Below are 17,789 nucleotides of genomic sequence, written 5' to 3' on the forward strand. Positions count from 1 at the left end.
AAAAATAAAACGGATAAAGGGGAAACGTAAAAGGGCAGTCACATTGTCATTAGTAAAAACAAATGAGGGAAGTTGGCAAGAGAACGAACCCAACACTATGCTGAAACAGCATAGGCAAGACCACCTGTGACTTAAAAGGTACAACTGCTATAATGCAGAAAGTACGTATGGGAATAGAAAAACTAACCAAGCCTTAAAAAGAAGGGGTAAAAACAGAGTAAAAGGGAAAGAAAAGAGGATTCCGGTCAGGGAGGTGAATCGGGAATCTCTGAACACTGCCTACAGTGGGAGACACCCAAACACTCACCGCCCTGCCCCAACACCAGAGGGAGATTAAAAACTTTAAAACTGAGAATAAAAACCACTCTCCCGGAGGAAACCTAGAACCAGAGAGACCATCCGGGAATCGTCAGCCAACATCAAAGGTAAAGTGTGGGGGAGTCTGTACTTAGCACGCAGAGCCAAAAGAAGGGGGCACTCAACCAAAATGTGGGCCACTGACTGGAAGGCTCCACAACCACATAGCTGGGGTGGCTCATCACGCAAAAGGAAACCATGGGTCAGCCTGGTATGGCCAATGCGGAGACGACACAGTGTGGTCGAGTCCTTGCGGGAGAGGCTAAAGGAAGAACGCCATGGGCCTGTATTCACCTTAATGGCACGAAGTTTATTAGACAGTGGAGTAGCCTCCCAAGAATTGGCCCATGACTGTGCAAAGTGGGATTTGATGTGAAGCCGTAAATCCGCTGCAGGAGGGGTTACAGAAAACGGGGGGGTAAGTAACTGCTCCCCCAGCCAAACGATCAGCGAGCTCATTACCCGGGATACCCACATGGCCCGGGACCCATAGGAAGTCAATGGAACAAGCAGCACGGTGAAGATCAGCGAGATGGTCATGGATGGCAGAGACCAAGGGATGGCGCGAAAAACACCGGTCAATAGCAAGAAGGCCACTCATTGAGTCCGTACATAACAAAACGCGGTTGTGTTGGGATTGTTTAATAAAGGTAAGGGCCCGGGAAATTGCCATCAATTCTGCAGTAAACACCCCACATGAGGGTGGCAGTAGATGATTTTCCGTTCCAACAAAGGACGTGAAGGCATACCCAACATGATCAGCAGATTTAGAGCCATCAGTGTAAAAAACAACAGCATCCCGAAACTCCCATAAAATTTGGCGGAAAAAGGGACGGAACACCACTGGGGGGATGGAATCTTTCGGACCGCGGCGGAGATCCATCCGAATTCGAGGCCGAGGAACTAACCAAGGAGGGGTGGAGGGGAGGGAGCGAGGAAGACAGGACAAAGAAGGAAGCCGAAAATCACGGGTAAGAGACGCAAGGCGCAGCCCAACCGGTAAACCCGCCCGAGGGCGGGAGTCAGGCGGGCGACGTCCATGGTCTGGGAATAGGATAGAATAGGAAGGATGAGCGGGAGAAGAACGGATAGTAAGGGCATAAGACACCAGAAGCTGGGACCACCGAACAGAAAGGGGGGGGATCCCAGCTTCAACCAGGAGACTATCAACAGGGCTAGTAGGGAAGGCACCGGTGGCCAAACGGATACCACGATGGTGGACTGGATCCAGCACGTGCAGCGTGGAAGGAGCAGCTGAACCATAAACTTGACAACCATAGTCCAAACGTGACAGAACTAGAGCACGATAAAGACGGAGGAGGAGGGAACGGTCCGCACCCCAGGAGGAGTGGGCAAGGAAGCGAAGGACATTGAGTTTACGGAAACATCCTACCTTCAGGAGTCTGATATGAGGCAGCCAAGTGAGCTTGTTGTCGAAAAGAAGACCTAGGAAACGAAACTGTGGAACCAAAGGCAATCTTTGTGCAGCGAGATAGAGCTCTGGATCAGGGTGGACCGTAGTACGGCGACAGAAGTGGACCACCCGCGATTTTAAAGGAGAGAATTGAAACCCGTGGGAGAGGGTCCATGCAGAGGCACGCCGTATAGCCACCTGGAGCTGCCGTTCTGCAGATGGCATCGAGGAGGAACTAACCCAAATGCAGAAATCATCCACATACACGGCAGGGGCGACCAAGGGACCGACAGAGGCCACAAGTCCATCGATAGCAATGAGGAAAAGAAGGACACTCAAGACAGAACCCTGTGGGATGCCCGTCTCCTGGGTCCGTGGAGAACTAAAAGCAGTACCAACTCGAACTCTGAATGACCGATGGATCAGGAACTGGCGGATAAAAATCGGGAGTGGGCCCCGAAGACCCCACTGATGAAGGGTTAGTAAGATGTGATGGCGCCAGGCCGTGTCATAGGCCTTGCGAAGGTCAAAAAACACTGCAACCAAATGGCGGCGCTGGGAAAAAGCCTGCCGAACTGCGGATTCCAAGCGAAGCAAATGATCGATTGGAGATCGTCCCTCTCGAAAGCCACACTGGTAAGGGGACAATAGATCCCGAGATTCGAGGACCCAAGTGAGCCGACGGGCTACCAGCCATTCAAGTAACTTACAACCAACATTGGTCAAACTAATTGGCCGATAGCTGTCAACAGATAGGGGGTTCTGACCAGGCTTAAGGACAGGAACCACAATGCTATCCCTCCACTGAGAAGGGAAGTCACCCTGGAGCCAGATACGGTTAAACACCCGAAGAAGATGGTGCCGTTGTGGAGCACTGAGATGTTGAAGCAGCTGGTTATGAATGGAATCTGGGCCAGGAGCCGTATCATGAGAAGCAGATAGAGCAGAAAGAAATTCCCATTCAGTGAAAGGTTCGTTGTAAGATTCTGACCCACAAGTGGTGAAACATAAGGTGACAGCTTCAGCCTGCTGTTTTTGATGAAGGAAAGCAGCTGGATAGGAGGCCGACGCTGATGCCACTGCAAAATGGGTCGCAAGATGTTCTGCAAGAACTAATGGGTCCGTACAAATGCCATCTGGGAGGTGAAGGCCTGGGAGGGTGGACTGCCGATGGCAACCTTGGAGAGAGCGAAGTGTAGCCTATACCCGTGACAGAGGGACAGTGGAACCAAGGGAAGAAACGAATCGTTCCCAACATATCCGCTTGCCCTGTTTGATTAAATAACGGGCTTTAGCGCGAAGGCGCTTAAAGGTAGAAAGGCTGGCTACAGATGGGTGCCTCTTAAAGTGTTGCAAAGCTCGACGGCGATCACGGATGGCAATGGCAATGGCCGTACTCCACCACGGGACTTGCCGACGACGAAATTGTCCAGATGAGCGCGGGACAGCAAGGTTAGCAGCGCGAACAATCGCGTCAGACACGTCACGTAGGACGTCATCAATACAACCCGACAAAGAGGGAGAAAACTCGACCTGTGCAGTATATAGAGGCCAATCGGCGCGGTGGAAAGACCAACGAGGTAACCTCTCCATCGGGGAGTGGGAAGGGAGCGTGATAATCAACGGGAAATGGTCACTATCACAAAGGTCGTCGTGTGGCGACCAGTGTAATGAAGGGAGGAGAGAGGGAGAAGAAAGAGAAAGATCAATGGCAGAAAAGGTACCATGACCAGCACTGAAATGAGTAGGGGAGCCATCATTAAGAAGGCACAGGTCGTGGTCTGCAATAAATTGGTCGATAAGAAGACCTCGTCTAGATGGAAAGGCACTGCCCCACAAAGGATGATGAGCATTAAAATCCCCAAGGAGGAGGAAGGGAGGAGGAAGTTGCTGAAGAAGGGTGGTTAAGGCAGCAGGTGTAAGAGTCCTGTCAGGAGGGAGATAAAGATTGCATACTGTGACTGCAGAGTCTAAGTGGACCCTAACAGCAACTGCTTCCAATGTAGTTTGGAGAGGAATCCACGTGCTAGCAATGTCTGTACGGACCAACGTACAAACGCCACCAGAAGCCCGCAAGGGTCCGACCCGATTTCGACAGAAAACACGGAACCCACGGAGGGTCGGTGAGTGAGCATCAGTAAAATGAGATTCCTGGAGAACCACACAAGCTGCTGAGTAGGACGAAAGAAGGGATTTCAATTCCGGAAGGTGACGATAGTAGCCATTACAATTCCATTGGAGAACCACGGAACGATGGTTTAAATGAGGGCTGAACACGCTAAATCCAGTCATACCGCCGGGTCCCCACCCGTCACCGACAAGGAGGGGGCGACATCCATAAACGACAGGTCAGAATCCGGTTGTGAAGCCGGGGAAGGGACCTCCGGTGACACCAGAGGCTCTTTGTCCCGGGACTTATGTTTCTTCTTCTTTTCAGGCTGAGATCGAGGAGGGCTGTGTGGCATAATGCAGCCAGCTGCAGCAAGATCAGGAACAGAAAGAGACCGGGCGACCTGGGGGCCGATAGACCGCGGCTCTCGCGGTCGCCGCGCTGCAGCAGACCTTTGACCTGGAAGGTGCCGGGAAGGGGCATCCCGGGAGAGGCGCCCTTGACTGGCAGACGCCGAAGGAGTGGGACACTTCTCCGGCTGGGGAGGGGGAGCAGCGCCCAGAGGAGAAGGTGTGGGAGCCGCAGGGGAGGGGGGAAGGAGAGGGGTCCGGGACGGGGGTAAGGAAGGGGGAGGAAGGGATGAAGATGTAACCAAGGCGTAACTAGATGTCATGGACACAGGGTGCAATCGTGCATATTTCTTACGGGCCTCTGTGTAGCTTAAACGATCAAGAGACTTATACTCCTGTATCTTTTTTTCTTTCTTATAGACTGGGCAATCTGCTGAACGTGGAGAATGACTACCATGACAATTTACACATACAGGAGGGGGAACACAGGGACTCCCCTCATGGAGTGGACGTCCACAGTCACCACAGAGAGGGTCCTGGGTACAGCGAGAAGACATGTGGCCAAAACGCAAGCACTTAAAACACCGCATAGGAGGTGGGATGTACGGCTTCACATCACAGCGATAGACCATAATCTTAACTTTCTCAGGAAGGGTATCCCCTTCAAAGGCCAGGATAAAGGCACCAGTATCAATACGATTATCTTGAGGACCCTTCTGAACACGCCGAACAAAGTGAACACCCCGCCGTCCGAGATTGTCCCGAAGTTCCTCATCAGTTTGAAGGATGAGGTCTCTGTGAAAAATCACACCTTGTACCATATTTAGAGACTGGTGAGGGGTAATGGACACGGGAATTGTGCCAAGATGGGTACAGGCACGAAGGGCCGCAGATTGGGCAGCCGAAGCAGTTTTTATCAGTAACGAACCCGGCCGCATCTTGCTCAGGGAGTCCACTTCGCCGAACTTGTCTTCAATGTGTTCCACAAAGAATAAAGGTTTGACACTGGTGAAAGTATCTCCATCAGTCCTGGTGCAAACTAGATAACGGGGGAAAGGTTTTGCCCCTAGACGACGGGCCTGACCCTCCTCCCAGGGGGTAGCCACGGAAGGGAAGGCCGAAGGGGCAAGAGAAGCAGCACTTGAGGAATCAGTACCACGCAGAGAGACGGCCGCAGAAGAGCGGCCAGAGGTTTGGACCCTTATGCGTTTCATCTGCATAGCGTCCGCCCTGATACCACCCACTCCGATCAGGGGCTCTCCTCACGGGCGCCACCCAGCCACAGCAAGGGCCGTCTGGCACGGCGGCCATTGCCGGGAGTTCCGATGCTCCAGGATGACGAGCAACCACTCCAAGGCATGCATGAGGAGGTCACAGCTCAGGTATCAGAAGTGTGATCCCTGTGTGTTCAGGGGGCTCAACCAAAAGGGTACATAGCGACCCCACCACACGGGCTGTCTACCGTGCTGGCTATGCACCCTAGCATCAGACAACGACGTAGAAGAAAAGGTGGAATATACTAGGAGGGCACACGTCGGAGACACTAGGTAAGGTGCTCTTCCCCAAATGGCTCACACTACGGAAGAGAAATTTTGGAATGGAGGTCAAACCCCAGAGGGGGACCAAGGAATGCCAAAAGGAGGAGATGATTACGCAACAAAGCCAGAGTGTAAAACCAACAGAACCAGGAGGATAGCGGGGGCCAACATAAGCAAGGACACCAATAGAGGGAGAGGAGAGGGCGAGGGGAAAGGGGTATGGAGGGGAAAGGAGGGGAAGGGAAAGGAAATGCAGCCCGGGAGAGAAAGAAGGCTGCAATGGCTCGGGGCCCCGTGCTCGCCACGCACGTATCCACGAAAGAGTTGTGGACCCCCTGGGGGGCAGAGGTGTATAAACAGTGAGTGGTGGCGGAGGTGCGAGAGTGGTGGCGGAGGTGCGAGAGTGGTGGCGGAGGTGCGAGAGTGGTGGCGGAGGTGCGAGAGTGGTGGCGGAGGTGCGAGAGTGGTGGCGGTGATGGGAGAGTGGTGGCGGTGATGGGAGAGTGGTGGCGGTGATGGGAGAGTGGTGGTGAGGTGAGATTGCAAGTCCGCATGGCTACCTCCTTAGTAGGTCAAGGAGAGGCGAAGACAGTGCTATATTTACTAACTGGGAACACAGTGGTCTTTGTACTGGTGAGTAACTAACAAGCAGCAAAGGTAGACACCTTTTCCTTTACTTGGATTTCCTGAATAATTCAATCATCTCTAAAAATGGGACAATCTCTAGAGGAAGTAGTGTGGTCGCCCATACAATTGATGCAATGAGGGGATGGAGGTGGACAATGACCATCATGGGCATTCCTGCCACAGGTAACACATTTGGCCATATTGGAACATAACTGGCTGGTACGATTAAACTGCTGACACCAATAGCAATGCGTAGGGATGGGTATGTAAGGGCAAACTGAAATCATCTCATATCCTGCTTTAATGTTCGATGGAAGTTGAACTCCGTCAAATGCCAAGAAGAGAGTGCAGGTCAGTACCAATTCCTTTTCAACCCTTTTCACGACTCAATGTATCGTCGTTACACCCTGATCAGACAGGTAATTTTGACTGTCCTCATTGGATAATCTGTCGAGTGATCTTGTATAAACCACCCCGCGTGATGAATTTAAAGTACGTTGTGCTTCCACCCAGACAGGGAAGGTGTGTATCAGTGTAGTTCAAAGAAATTTATATGCCTGGAGGGCACTGTCTGTTTCTAACAACAAGGTGCCTTTTCATAACTCAGAACAAGACTTTACAGGACCTGCAATTGCATAGACACCTTTCTGAATAATGAAAGGGTTGATTGTGGAGAAGTCTTGACTTTCGTCAGACCGAGAAACAACTAGGAACTTTGGCACTGACAAAATAAAAGAGACACATCTAGCTTTCTCTTGTGGGCAGAAGTTGTAGAAGTACAAGAAACCATTGTGAAAGCCAGACACCCCTCCCTCCTTTTTCCCCCCGTCGAAAAGGCTCTCATACCAGTTGCCATCCCAATGTCATCATTTGATGCAACTATGTGGATAAGTTGACAATACAACAATTTGTGCTTGGATCATCATGAAAGAGTTAATCGATAAAATGATGGATGTTGTCAATGTACTTGATGTGTATTTCTCCGTGATGTTTTGGACATAACACATATACAAGTTGCACAATATGTCAGTGAGCACCAGAGTGTACTAGTCTGGAATTGCTACTGGTGGCTACGAAAAACAGCATTAACCTGAACACACAAAGTAAGTTCCACAATACTACAAGAAACTAATGCTGGAGTGATTGAACAGTCCACAGGTGCACTGCCAGTTCACCGTGTCCAATTGACACAATATTTTGGCAATGAGACACGTCGCCATCGTCGTTGCGCTGCTCGTAATTGCTAAGCAAAACGGTATTAACCTGAACACACATTAATAGTTTGAGCACAAATTAAGTTTCGCAATACTGCAACAAACTGATGTTAGCATGCTCACAGCATTTTGCATTCAACTGTTGAGACAGTTTCTGTGTGTTATCTTTATAGGCTAATGGTGACAGATAATAAAAATGTTTGATATATTGAAAAGCTGGTTTAGTAAATACTAGAAAACTCACCCTAGATGAAACTACCAGAGTTCGTTTGCCCACAGGACAAGGTACAACAAACCACTTGCTATCCAAATCTGCAGGGACTTGCAGCAACCATTCAGACATCATTAGAACACCATAGTATGGCCACTTTCTTGCAACCTGTGGCAAGATGAAGGGGCATGAAAGAATTCAGTCAGTAAGGTTTTGTATCTTCTTAGTTTCATTAAATTAATTAAAAGTGAATGCAGACAGATAAAGGAACTAATCAAAGAAAAAACAAACCACTGAATTTTCTGCACTATTTACTTATTTATTTATGCCAAGACCAACTTAAGAAGCTATCATCGCAGCTCAGAAAGCTCACAGATAACCTACAAATGAATAAATGTGGTAAGAGACTCAAGAGAATTTTTTAAAATCATAATTATTAAATGTCAAAATTTACAGAAAATTTAACAGATAATCAGAACTGATGTTAACACCAAACATTATCTAAAGTCATTTATGCCATATTAAAATTCTACAGACAATGACAATAAGACAATTAAGAGAGAATTACATGTACCCTAAGATATAATGAAAACTAGTTAACTGTAAAACAAGAGCTTACTAGACATTAGATACTTCTTTAGCAGTTAATGTCAAACTTCATAATGGAAGTCTGCAATGACAGTTTGGTTAGCAAATCTAAGGAAACTGTTTTATTTATTACATTTAATTACATAATTACTCACCAATAAACAGTTATTTTAAAGAGAGAGGGCAACTACAGGGGATAGGGAGAGGTGGTAAGGGGCATAGAGGGAAGGGAAGGCAGGCAGGCAGGTACAGGAGGTAGTCATAATGAGTAGATAAAGGTGAAGGATGTGCAAGAGGAAGATGTGAGGTAGCAGGAGGAAGTGTGACATCAAGGAGTGTGGGAAGCAAGAAGAAGAAGAAGAAGAAGAAGAAGAAGAAGAAGGGGAGGAGAAAGAGGAGGAGGAGGAGGAGGAGGAGGAGGAGGAGAAGGTTGAGGAACAAATAGAGAGACAGTCGAGGCATGCAGCCACAGCCAACAGGGGTGGGTGGGGGTGGGGGTGTAGGAGGTGGTAGAGGGCAATGATAGATGGGAGAAGAGAGTTTTAGGGGGAAGAGGAGTGGGAGACAGCAGAAAGTGAGGAGATGATGAGACAAAGGAAGACGGTAAGGAGTCGGAAGAGTGTGGGAAAAGTGGGGATTGGAGAGAAGGTCAGCTGCAGTTGGGAGAAAAACAAGTGCAGGTGGGGAGGCGATATGGGCCGGAAGGAGATAGCAACAGGGGAGAAGGCAGGACAGGGTTGGCTGATGGGAGAATGGGAGGAAATAACGGATGAGTGGTGAAGGGGTCCAGCATGGGGTAGAGTCCAGATCGGGGAACATTTATGAACGTGGGATGGGGTGGAGGGGGGAAGGGATGAGTGGTGAAAGGTTTAGAAGGTGGGCCATGAGAGGTAGGGGGCAGTGCTTGAGGGGAGGGGTGGGACTGTGTGAGATGGAGGGAGGTGTGAGCATGGAAAGGGGCAACTGAAGGGGGAAGAGAAGAGGGTTTGAAGCGATGAAGGGTTGGCCTTGCCACTGACGGTAAACATCTTGTAAATATATATATATTTTTATGTCAATAATATTAGAAACTATGTGTGGCATAGGATAGAACTGGATAATATAATTCTTTCTAGTGTTGTTTCTGAGAGAAATTAAAAGTGCCCAAATAGGCTACAATGGCTAGTGAATCATAAGATTTCTGAACATGATGAGATCTACATAACACAATGAAGAAATAAATTATGGAAGAATTCTCATCCTAAAGTATGTGGATGGTGGTTGTTGGATGTTGGCAATGTAGGTGGCACATTGTGGTAACTATTATAAATACAATGGTAATTTTAATTCCATTTCTGTGTGTTTCAGAAAGTAATTAAAACTGGAATGTTTTGCTACTACTTGTGATCCAGTAACTAAAACTACTAGGTTATTATTTGTAAGTGATGTGCCAATAATGGATGTAAACATTCTGAACGACTGACAAAGTTATAGAGCAGAAGTCTCATTCTTACTCTAAGTGTGTAAAGCTTACTCTGGGAGTAGTGCAGTCCATTGACTCATCTTCAAGATCTTCTTCCAGGACAAGCAAGCCACGTGTTTTGTTGAAGGATTCATCCCTACTCCTATATAAGAAATAGATAAATACAGCAGAATGCAAAAACAGTTTTCAAGATACACATATAGTTACTGTAAAAGAACGCATTAATGGATTGGAAACTCCTCACTTCCTAGTTTAGTAACTGACAGATGAAGTCTGTGTATTTTTACCTAGTAGCAAAATGGTTAGCTGGATGGTGGGAGGCTCTTTATTTTAAATGTGTATAACCAAACAAGGGTAAACTTGTTCATAGTGGTTTTGGGGATTTTGCAAGTTCCAGTTATCATATGCAGGATACCTCACTATGATGGTGAACCAGTTAATTCATTCACGAAAATTTATCACTTCCCACTGAGAAAACTTGCTGTAATATTACATTTAACAATAGTTTTGAAACTATTAGCTACCTACCATAAAAGTTGTCAACAGCAGGGGCCATTTCAGTTCCCACTGGTAAACAAGAGTAAGTCAAATGAAGAACATAAATATGGAATCGCAAAAGCAAACAACTACCGCCCAATCTCTCTTCTGACAGCTCTATCAAAAATTTTTGAGAAAGTAATGTATTCAAGAGTAGCCTCCCATATTTGTAAAAATAAAGTACTAACAAAATGTCAGTTTGGTTTTCAGAAAAGCTTTTCAACAGAAAATGCTATATACGCTTTCACTGATCAAATATTAAATGCTCCGAATAACCGGACATCACCCATTGGTATTTTTTGTGATCTCTCAAAGGCCTTTGATTGTGTAAATCATGGAATTCTTTTAGATAAGCTAAATCATTATGGTTTGAGTGGGGCAGTGCACAAATGGTTTAATTCATACTTAACTGGAAGAATGCAGAAAGTTGAAATAAGTGGTTCATGTAATGTTAAAACAACAGCTGATTCCTCAACTGGGGAGCTATCAAGTACGGGGTCCCACAGGGTTTGGTCTTAGGTCCTTTACTGTTCTTAATATACATTAATGACTTACCATTCCACATTGATGTAGATGCAAAGTTAGTTGTTTTTGCTGATGATACAAGTATAGTAATAACATCCAGAAACCAAGAACTAAGTGATGTAATTGTAAATGATGTTTTTCACAAAATTATTAAGTGGGTCTCAGCAAACGGACTCTTTAAATTTTGATAAAACACAGTATATACAGTTCCGTACAGTAAATGGCACAACTCCAGTAATAAATATAGACTTTGAACAGAAGTCTGTAGCTAAGGTAGAATTTTCAAAATTTTTAGGTGTGTCCATTGATGAGAGGTTAAACTGGAAGCAACACACTGATGGCCTGCTGAAACGTCTGAGTTCAGCTACGTATGCTATTAGGGTTATTGCAAATTTTGGTGGTAAGAATCTCAGTAAATTAGCTTACTATGCCTACTTTCATTCACTGCTTTCGTATGGCATCATATTCTGGGGTAATTCATCATTGAGTAGAAAAGTATTCATTGCTCAAAAACGTGTAATCAGAATAATTGCTGGAGCCCACCCACGGTCATCCTGCAGACATCTATTTAAGGATCTAGGGATCCTCACAGTATATATATTCAATTATGAAATTTGTTGTTAATAATCCAACCCAGTTCAAAAGTAATAGCAGTGTGCATAGCTATAACACCAGGAGAAAAGATGATCTTCATTATGCAGGGTTAAATCTGACTTTGGCACAGAAAGGGGTAAATTATGCTGCCACAAAAGTTTTTGGTCACCTATCAAACAGAATCAAAAGCCCGAGAGATAGCCAACTAACATTTAAAAATAAATTAAAAGAATTTCTAGATGACAACTTCTACTCATTGGCTGAATTTTTAGATATAAATTAAGAGGGAAAAAATAAAAAGAAAAAAAAACAACAACTTAAACATTAGTGTCATGCAATATTTTGTGTAATGTAATATCTTGTACAGACATCTTTTATTAACCTGACACGTTCCACATCATTATGAAGTGTCGTATTCATGATCTATGGAACAAGTATTAATCTAATCTAAACAGCCATGTCACCATTAGTCTATAAATTAGTCAGCATTTTTATAAAAGTGGAAGCATTGTGGAGATGCCTATAAAGCAATACAGAAGTAGCGAAGAGATTGTGTTATTCAGCTTCTGAAAAAGTAGGGTGTGAAACCTATTTAAAGTAAATGCATAATGAAGGTCTAGTATGGGGATGCAAGCTTGTCACAGCAACAAATAATCGTAAGGTGTCGCAAGTTTGCAAGTGGTGTGCCGTGAAGCCAATGGTCTTCATCTAGATCAGGCACATTTAGTTTTGACTTCCGAAAACAGCACAGCCACTGAAGACTTTGTAATGTAAAACCTCTGAGTGACAGCAGATCATAAAGCAGCAACTGTAAATCATTGCCATTTTGCAACACATCAGGTTGGACATGATGTGATCAATTTGTAGGATGTGTCTGCAACACAGGTTCCACAGCAGCTTACACCCGGATTAAGAAAAAGGCAAGTTTATGCCTCTAAAACAAGATGGTGATGTCTCACTTGCAAGATCTGCCACAAGAAATGATACCTGGGTTCAGTACCACCAACCAAAAATAGTGTGTCCAGGTAAGGAATGTCAAAATTCCTAAAAACCCAAATCAAATACATTCTTAATGCAACATCATTAGGGAAGTTATGTTGATACTTTGCAACCAAAAAAGGCATAATCATGAAGCACCACACATTGTGAAAATCCACTATCACTGGTGCATCACACTCAGATCTCCTAAAAATCGTTTACAGGCTGCTATTAAATTAAAATAATGTGGACTGATAAACGCAGGAGTTGTGTTTCAGTATGAGAATGTGTGACCTATATGGCCCATGCAACAGTTGATAAATTTTACACCAAAAATGCAGTGTTTTCAGAATTCTCTCTACTCACTAAACCTTCTTTAGAGATATTTCCAGATACTTTGAACACTCAAAGAAGGTTTGGGTGTCAAGAAGACTTATTTCTGGTGGACAGGTATGCTACACCATGGAAAAATGTTTTTGTTGACTCCTATATTAATTATTTTCTTTGGGAATTCAGGCACTTCAGGAGCTCCAGCAAATTGCATTAAGTATGATGAGGAGATGAAACTTTTTGCAGATTTGAGCTGTGTGTGCACACAGATATTTGACATTCTCATTTGTCTCACTCTCATATTTATGAATTCTGCTATTTTCAAATTGTGACATATTATTTTAGCATTTTTAAAATTTTAGATTTTATAAAACCAGAATTTCACCACTAAAATTATCAGAAGAACAATGAGAATTTAAAACTTCTGAACACAGGAAGCACAGTAAATAACTACCGAAATAACTAGACATAAAAAAGATAAACTTGAAATATGCAGTTGATCACAATTAGGAGTTGACAAAAGTAACACTGTTGTTCAAGAAATTTAGGAGCTAAGATGAAAATTCAAACTGGAATATTTAATGCTTTAGACACATATTCTGCTGATCCCCAAAATAGACGGCAAGTGCCCATCCAAACAAACTACCTACTGATTAGCAAACACCTGCCTTCACCGTACATAAGCTCTGTGCCGTCTATTATCAGGTGGCCTACTGAAATCTATACACTACCACACACGTGCTCAGTCAGGTCTCCCCCAAGGAGAACGACTCCATGCTTCCAATTTTGTTGTGTGCTGGGAGTAATTTGTCTCACCTTGGTGGGTGGAAGGCACTTAATGGCCAAATCATCAGCTTCACTGCCTGCAACTTCTTATTCTTTGCTTCACATCACAGTTCCTCCCCCTGCCCTGTGTCAACAGTGAGGTGGTGATGTTCAGAGGAGCCACACTCCTCCATAACCACTGCACTCATCATAGTCATTTTGAAAGGAAAGAATCTTTATTGTTGAAACGCTTCCCATACAGACAAATATTGTGATTTAACAAAATACACATTGAAACTTGACATTTAGGACAATTAATTAGTACAAGATTAGCTTGTGCCTAAAGGGTTCGATTACTCATTGATCAAGGCGCCAAGGCAGTTACAAGAGCCAATTAAAAATGGTGCAAGGTGCACAAAATACTGGAAAGAGATGACAAGACTATAACGGAAATGTGTAACGTCAAGCAATGGAACATTAAGGTTTTTTTTTTTTTTTTTTGTTTGTGGTTCTAGGGCACAAAACTTCTATGGTCATTAGCGCCCAGCCCATGACGTAGGAAACAGGAAAAAAACGAAATTTAAAATCAGCAGCAATGGGAACAAAGTCATAAAATTTGAGAAACTAAAGGCAGAAGGAATGCTTAAAAATCCACTATAGAAAGGGGTTGGTTGTCCCCAAAAAAGCTTCAAATGACTGACGTCATTTCACTGTCACTAATAAACTGTAGAACGCGGTCAGCAGAGCGCGTGTCATCTGCTAAAATCGACGATAGATCAGGCGATAGCTGTAGACGGGAGCGTAACGGATTAAAATAGGGGCATTCAATTAAAAGGTGTCTGACCGTCCACAGCTGAGAGCAGTGGGGACAGAGTGGGGGAGGATCACCGCTTAAAAGATTTCGATGGCTAAAAAGACAGTGCCCTATCCGGAGTCTAGCTAAAATTACCTCCTCCCGACGACGCGTTCGGGAGGAAGAGGTCCAAGCGCAAGGAAGGGCTTTCACTTCCCGCAATTTATTATGAGGAAGTGTTGACCAATGCGCATGCCATAAATGAGCAACTTGGCGACATAAACCGCTCCGTAGATCGGTAAACGGAAGAGACTGAATAGCTGGCCGAGGAAGAGAGACTGCAGCCTTGGCCGCTATATCGGCCGCCTCATTACCACAGATACCAGCGTGTCCCGGGAGCCAGAGGAACGCCACTGAGACGCCCCCCAGGTGGAGCAAGCGCAGACAGTCCTGAATCCGGTGGACCAGAGGGTGCACAGGGTAAAGAGCTTGGAGACTTAGGAGAGAGCTGAGAGAATCTGAGCAGATTACGTACTGTATCCGCTGATGGCGGCGGATGTAGTGGACAGCCTGGAGAACAGCGTAAAGCTCCGCAGTATAAACCGAACACTGGTCGGGAAGCCGAAAGTGATTTGGGGTGTCGCCAACAATATAGGCACTCCCTACACCTAACGATGTTTTCGAGCCGTCCGTGTAAATAAATGTGGCTTCCGTCATTTGTGCACATAGAGCAGCAAATGCCCGACGGTAAACAAGTGTAGGGGTACCATCCTTGGGAAATTGACATAGGTCTCTGAGCAAGTCGATCCGGGGACGGAGCCAAGGCGGTGCTGTACCCCAAGTTGTCAAGAAGGTTTTAGGAAAGCGGAAGGAAAGAGAATGGAGCAGTTGACGGAAGCGGACTCCCGGGGGTAGTAGGGAGGAGGAGCGGCCTGCATACCCGACATCAAAGGAGGCGTCGAAAAAAATGTCATGTGCTGGATTAGCAGGCATGGAAGACAGATGGCTAGCATAACGACTCAGAAGGACTGCCCGCCGATTGGACAGCGGAGGTTCAGCAGTCTCAGCATAAAGGCTTTCCACAGGGCTGGTGTAAAAAGCTCCAGACACTAAACGTAATCCACAGTGGTGGATAGAGTCGAGACGCAGAAGAATAGACGGCCGAGCAGAGGAGTAGACTATGCTTCCATAATCCAATTTCGAGCGCACTAAGGCGCGATAGAGGCGGAGAAGGACCACTCGGTCCGCTCCCCAGGAGGTACCATTCAGGACACGGAGGGTGTTAAGGGAACGCAGACAGCGAGCCGAAAGAAAGGAAACGTGGGAGGACCAGCACAGTTTTCTGTCAAATATAAGACCCAAGAATTTAGCGACGTCGGAAAACGGAAGGTTGACAGGACCTAGATGTAAGGAAGGTGGAAGAAACTCCTTACGTCGCCAAAAATTAACACAAACGGTCTTACTGGGTGAGAACCGGAAGCCGGTTTCGATGCTCCACGAGTGGAGGCGATCGAGACATCCTTGAAGACGTCGTTCAAGAAGGCTGGTCCGTTGAGAGCTGTAGTAGATCGCAAAATCGTCCACAAAGAGGGAGCCCGAGACATCAGGAAGGAGACAATCCATAATTGGATTAATGGCGATGGCAAACAGTACAACACTCAGCACGGAGCCCTGGGGTACCCCGTTTTCTTGGGAGAAAGTACGGGAGAGAGTAGTGTTCACCCGCACCCTAAATGTGCGCTCTGCCATAAATTCGCGAAGAAAAAGGGGCAGCCGACCTCAAAAGCCCCAAGAGAACAGTGTGCTGAGGATGCCTGTCCTCCAACAGGTATCGTATGCTCTCTCCAGATCAAAAAATATTGCTACCGTTTGGCGTTTCCGGAGAAAATTGTTCATGATATAAGTGGAGAGAGCAACAAAATGGTCAACGGCAGAACGATGCTTTCGGAATCCACATTGGGCTGGTGTTAAAAGACTGCGGGATTCCAGCCACCAAGCTAAACGGTACTTCACCATACGCTCCAGAACCTTACAGACACTACTCGTGAGAGAAATGGGGCGATAGCTAGAGGGGAGATGTTTGTCCCGTCCAGGTTTCGGAACGGGAACGACAATAGCTTCCCGCCATCGCTTGGGAAAGGTACTGTCGGTCCAAATTCGATTATAAAGGCGAAGGAGGTAACGCAGGCTATGGGTTGATAAATGCAGCAACATTTGGACATGGATACCATCCGGTCCTGGGGCGGAGGAGCGAGAAGAAGAGAGGGCATGTTGGAGTTCCCGCATGGAGAAAACAGTATTGTAGCTTTCGTGATTTTGAGAGGAGAAAGCAAGATGTCGCACTTCCGCTGCACGTTTCTTCGGGAGAAACACTGGCGGGTAATTTGAAGAGCTCGAAATCTCAGCAAAGTGCTGACCCAATGAGTTAGAAATTGCGATGGGGTCCACTAAGGTATCATGCGCGACAGTGAGCCCAGAGACTGGGGAGAAACTAGGCGCGCCTGAGAACCGTCGAAGCCGACTCCAAACTTCCGAGGAGGGAGTGAAGGTGTTAAATGAGCTAATAAAGAATTTCCAGCTTGCCTTCTTGCTATCGCGTATGACGCGACGGCATCGCGCACGGAGCTGCTTATATCGGATACAGTTGGCCAAAGTCGGATGGTGACGGAAAATGCGAAGAGCACGTCGCCGCTCACGTATTGCGTCACGGCATGCCTCGTTCCACCAACCAACTGGGAGGCGCCGGGGCAATTCGGAGGTGCGTGGTATTGAACGTTCCGCAGCTGTGAGAATAACGTCGGTAACATGTGTGGCCGCATCGTCGACGCTGGGAAAGCGACGGTCATCGAATGTCGCTAGAGACGAAAAAAGTGTCCAATCGGCTTGGGCAAACTTCCAGCGTCGCGAGCGCATATATGGCAGTTGAGGCTGCAGTCTAAGAACACATGCAAAGTGGTCACTCGAGTGTGTATCATCAAGGGCGAACCATTCGAAGCACCGAGCTAGCGGAACAGTACCGACCGCAAGGTCCAAATGAGATAAATTTGTCAAGGAAGCAGACAAAAATGTGGGGACCCCAGTGTTGAGGCAGACTAGATTCGCTTGGTGGAAGACGTCTAGCAATAGTGAGCCACGCGGACAAGGATGTGGAGATCCCCAAAGCGGGTGGTGGGCATTGAAGTCCCCAACCAGCAAATAGGAGGGTGAAGCTGATCAAGAAGATGAAGGAGATCAGCTCGTGCCATTGGTGTGGACGATGGAATGTATACCGTACAAAGAGAGAACGTGTATCCAGAAAGGGAAAGACGGACGGCGACAGCTTGGAAGGAACTGTTTAAGGGGATTGGGTGATAATGGAGAGTATCATGGAGCAAAATCATGAGTCCTCCATGGGCT

General features: G+C 46.3%; 1 protein-coding gene across 1 annotated transcript in view; it reads right to left on the minus strand.

Moving 5' to 3' along the window:
* LOC124616135 (snurportin-1) overlaps positions 1-17,789 on the minus strand; it is a 114,598-nt gene that overhangs the window by 73,678 nt on the left and 23,131 nt on the right. Inside the window, exons 2-3 of the mRNA XM_047144409.1 lie at positions 9,923-10,013; positions 7,855-7,989 (exon numbers count right to left, since the gene is read on the minus strand). Coding sequence (XP_047000365.1) covers positions 7,855-7,989; positions 9,923-10,013 — 226 coding nt within the window. The remainder of the gene's footprint in view (positions 1-7,854; positions 7,990-9,922; positions 10,014-17,789) is intronic.

This window comes from Schistocerca americana, chromosome 5 (genome assembly GCF_021461395.2).
Source record: "Schistocerca americana isolate TAMUIC-IGC-003095 chromosome 5, iqSchAmer2.1, whole genome shotgun sequence".
Lineage (NCBI taxonomy): Eukaryota > Metazoa > Arthropoda > Insecta > Orthoptera > Acrididae > Schistocerca > Schistocerca americana.